At 31.5% G+C, this 2,289-nt stretch overlaps 1 protein-coding gene across 1 annotated transcript in view; it reads right to left on the bottom strand.

Moving 5' to 3' along the window:
• LOC105307800 (prolyl 3-hydroxylase 2) overlaps positions 1-2,289 on the bottom strand; it is a 36,114-nt gene that overhangs the window by 30,856 nt on the left and 2,969 nt on the right. The window contains exon 2 of the mRNA XM_011383417.1: positions 2,237-2,284. Within this exon, the coding sequence (XP_011381719.1) occupies positions 2,237-2,284 (48 nt within the window). The remainder of the gene's footprint in view (positions 1-2,236; positions 2,285-2,289) is intronic.

Here is a 2,289-nt window from a genome sequence, read left to right as displayed (position 1 = left end):
ACTTTTGGGGAAAAAGTCTTTAATAATTCAGATACTGGTATTGATTGTACGTGAATTGAATTGATTTAGGGTAACAGTGTGTGGCAGGCAAATTGATCACTTGACAAATTGATTCGAAATCTAACTTCTTAGTCTAATTAAATAGATATTCCCCTATCGCCCTTCTAAAGGACCTTAACAATTTATGACTTATATTTTCAGAAATTCACAGTATTATTAACCATTTTAATCTCTGCAGTGTGATTGATGGATATGTCCTCTCCTTCACTCATTCAACCCATTCATTTAACAAGTATTTACTAAGCAGCCACTACTTGACAGTCACTGTACTCAGGCACTGAGGACAGAACACTGAGCAAGACAGGGCATTAGCCAAGCAATAGAGGAAAACAACATTTTGAAAGTCTGCAAGTGGAAATGAGCATGGCATATCCAAGGAATTAAAAGAGTGCAGTAAGAATGAGTCATAGAGAGAGGGGGGAAAAAAAGAGATGATGAAAACATACACAAGTGTACAGTAATGTAAGTCTTTGTTAAAAGGTTTTGGGTTTTATTTAAGTGCAATAGAATTCAGTGGGATATTTTCAGCATGTTGTGAGCAGACTTTCATTTTTTTTTTTTTTTTTTTTTTTAGAAGACTGCTTTGTGTGCCTACAAGATAAAATCTGAAAAAGACATAAGGGCCAGCAAGGAGGCCATCACATTGGCTTAGTTAAAATATACTGTTAATTTGAACCAGCATGGTAGCAAAAAGGGGTCAAGAGAACCAGGAAATCTGAAGTGCTAATAGAAGGTAGCATCTATCGGTCTGGGAATGAATAAGAAGGGAATAGAAACTGAGGGAGATTTTGGATTGAAAGATAACGTCTGGAGATGTGGATGGAGCTGTTAGGTGAATGGTGCTTTTTATGGAGACAGAAAACATTGGAAGTTGGGGAAGGCATAATGAGTTCATTAATTTGTATTTCTATGAAGTTAAACATCGCTTTTCAAATAATTATTTGTTAAACATTTATTATTGAATAAATTACCCTTTGCCCATTTTTCAATTGTGTAGACCTTTAAAGTATGGGCTCTAGAGTGAAGAAAGCCTAGGTTTCATTTCCAGCCTTACCCGAATCACATTACTTAAGCCTTCTGAGTTGCAAATCCCTCGTTTTAAAAAGGGAGAAGAGAGTTAATAACAATAGTATCTACAAGGAATTGTTTAGAGGATTAAAAGAGATATAAAGAAGTAAAGTGCTTTGTATGTGGTAACTGCTAAATAAATATTGCTTATTATTATTACTACTAGTAAATACATTACTACTAATAATTTACATGCTCTATTTAACTATTAAGGATATTAACTCTTTGCCTGTAATTATTTTTGCAATTTTTTCCCACTTGTCATTTGTAAATTCGCTCGATTTATTGTACATTTTGTGTTTATAAATTTTATGTGAACTCTATCCGTCTCTTCGTCTCTTCGTATTTCCCATCTGTTGTCTCGCTAAAAGCATTTCTTCTCTACTATTATACAAATATTTTCCTGCATTTTCTTCTAACAGTTTTATTTTTATACTTATATTGTTAATATAAATAGAATGCATTTTTGTGTATTTTTTCATATGCAGCAGAGAACTCATTTCCTACCATAAATGATTAACTAGCCAGTCTCCCCAATTAGTGTATAATGCATATTACTTACAATTTTAAATTCTACTTTATAATATATTAAATTCCTAAATATAGCAAAATACTCTTTTAAGTGATTGAAGATGACTACATGGAAGTATTCACTACTATATTGATTATAATAATGAAAACTTACATTTTCCTTGAAAGTCATCAATAAAGGACTAATCAAATAAATCACGTTGTCCTCATATAATGGAACATTACGCAGCCATTAAATACAATAAGTAGATCTACATGTACTTACTTGAGAAGAAGTCCACAATATATTGTCAAGCATAAAATAAAAAGAAAAAATATGCTGAAAATCAGTATTTATAGTATTGTCTTATTTTTATAAAAATACGTAAATATTTACACATATGCATCTGAAAAAGTTTCAGAGCATAGTCATCAAAATTTAAACTAGGTAAGTTTATCTATGGGAGATAGAATGGTTCAGATATATGAGAATCTTTCATTTTTACAATACATACCTCTATATTGTTGGAATATTCTTACAGATTACACATAGCATTTCTCTAATCATAAAATAAATAAAGGGGAAAAAAAGCTTTACCTGCAATGGCTTCGTAGAGACCAGCTTTATAACCTAAGTACTCATACTCTTCA

This window comes from Pteropus vampyrus, unplaced genomic scaffold (assembly GCF_000151845.1).
Source record: "Pteropus vampyrus isolate Shadow unplaced genomic scaffold, Pvam_2.0 Scaffold14, whole genome shotgun sequence".
NCBI classification, from domain to species: Eukaryota; Metazoa; Chordata; class Mammalia; order Chiroptera; family Pteropodidae; genus Pteropus; species Pteropus vampyrus.
Note: the sequence above shows the minus strand (reverse complement) of the source record. Positions and strands in the feature narration are given on the sequence as shown.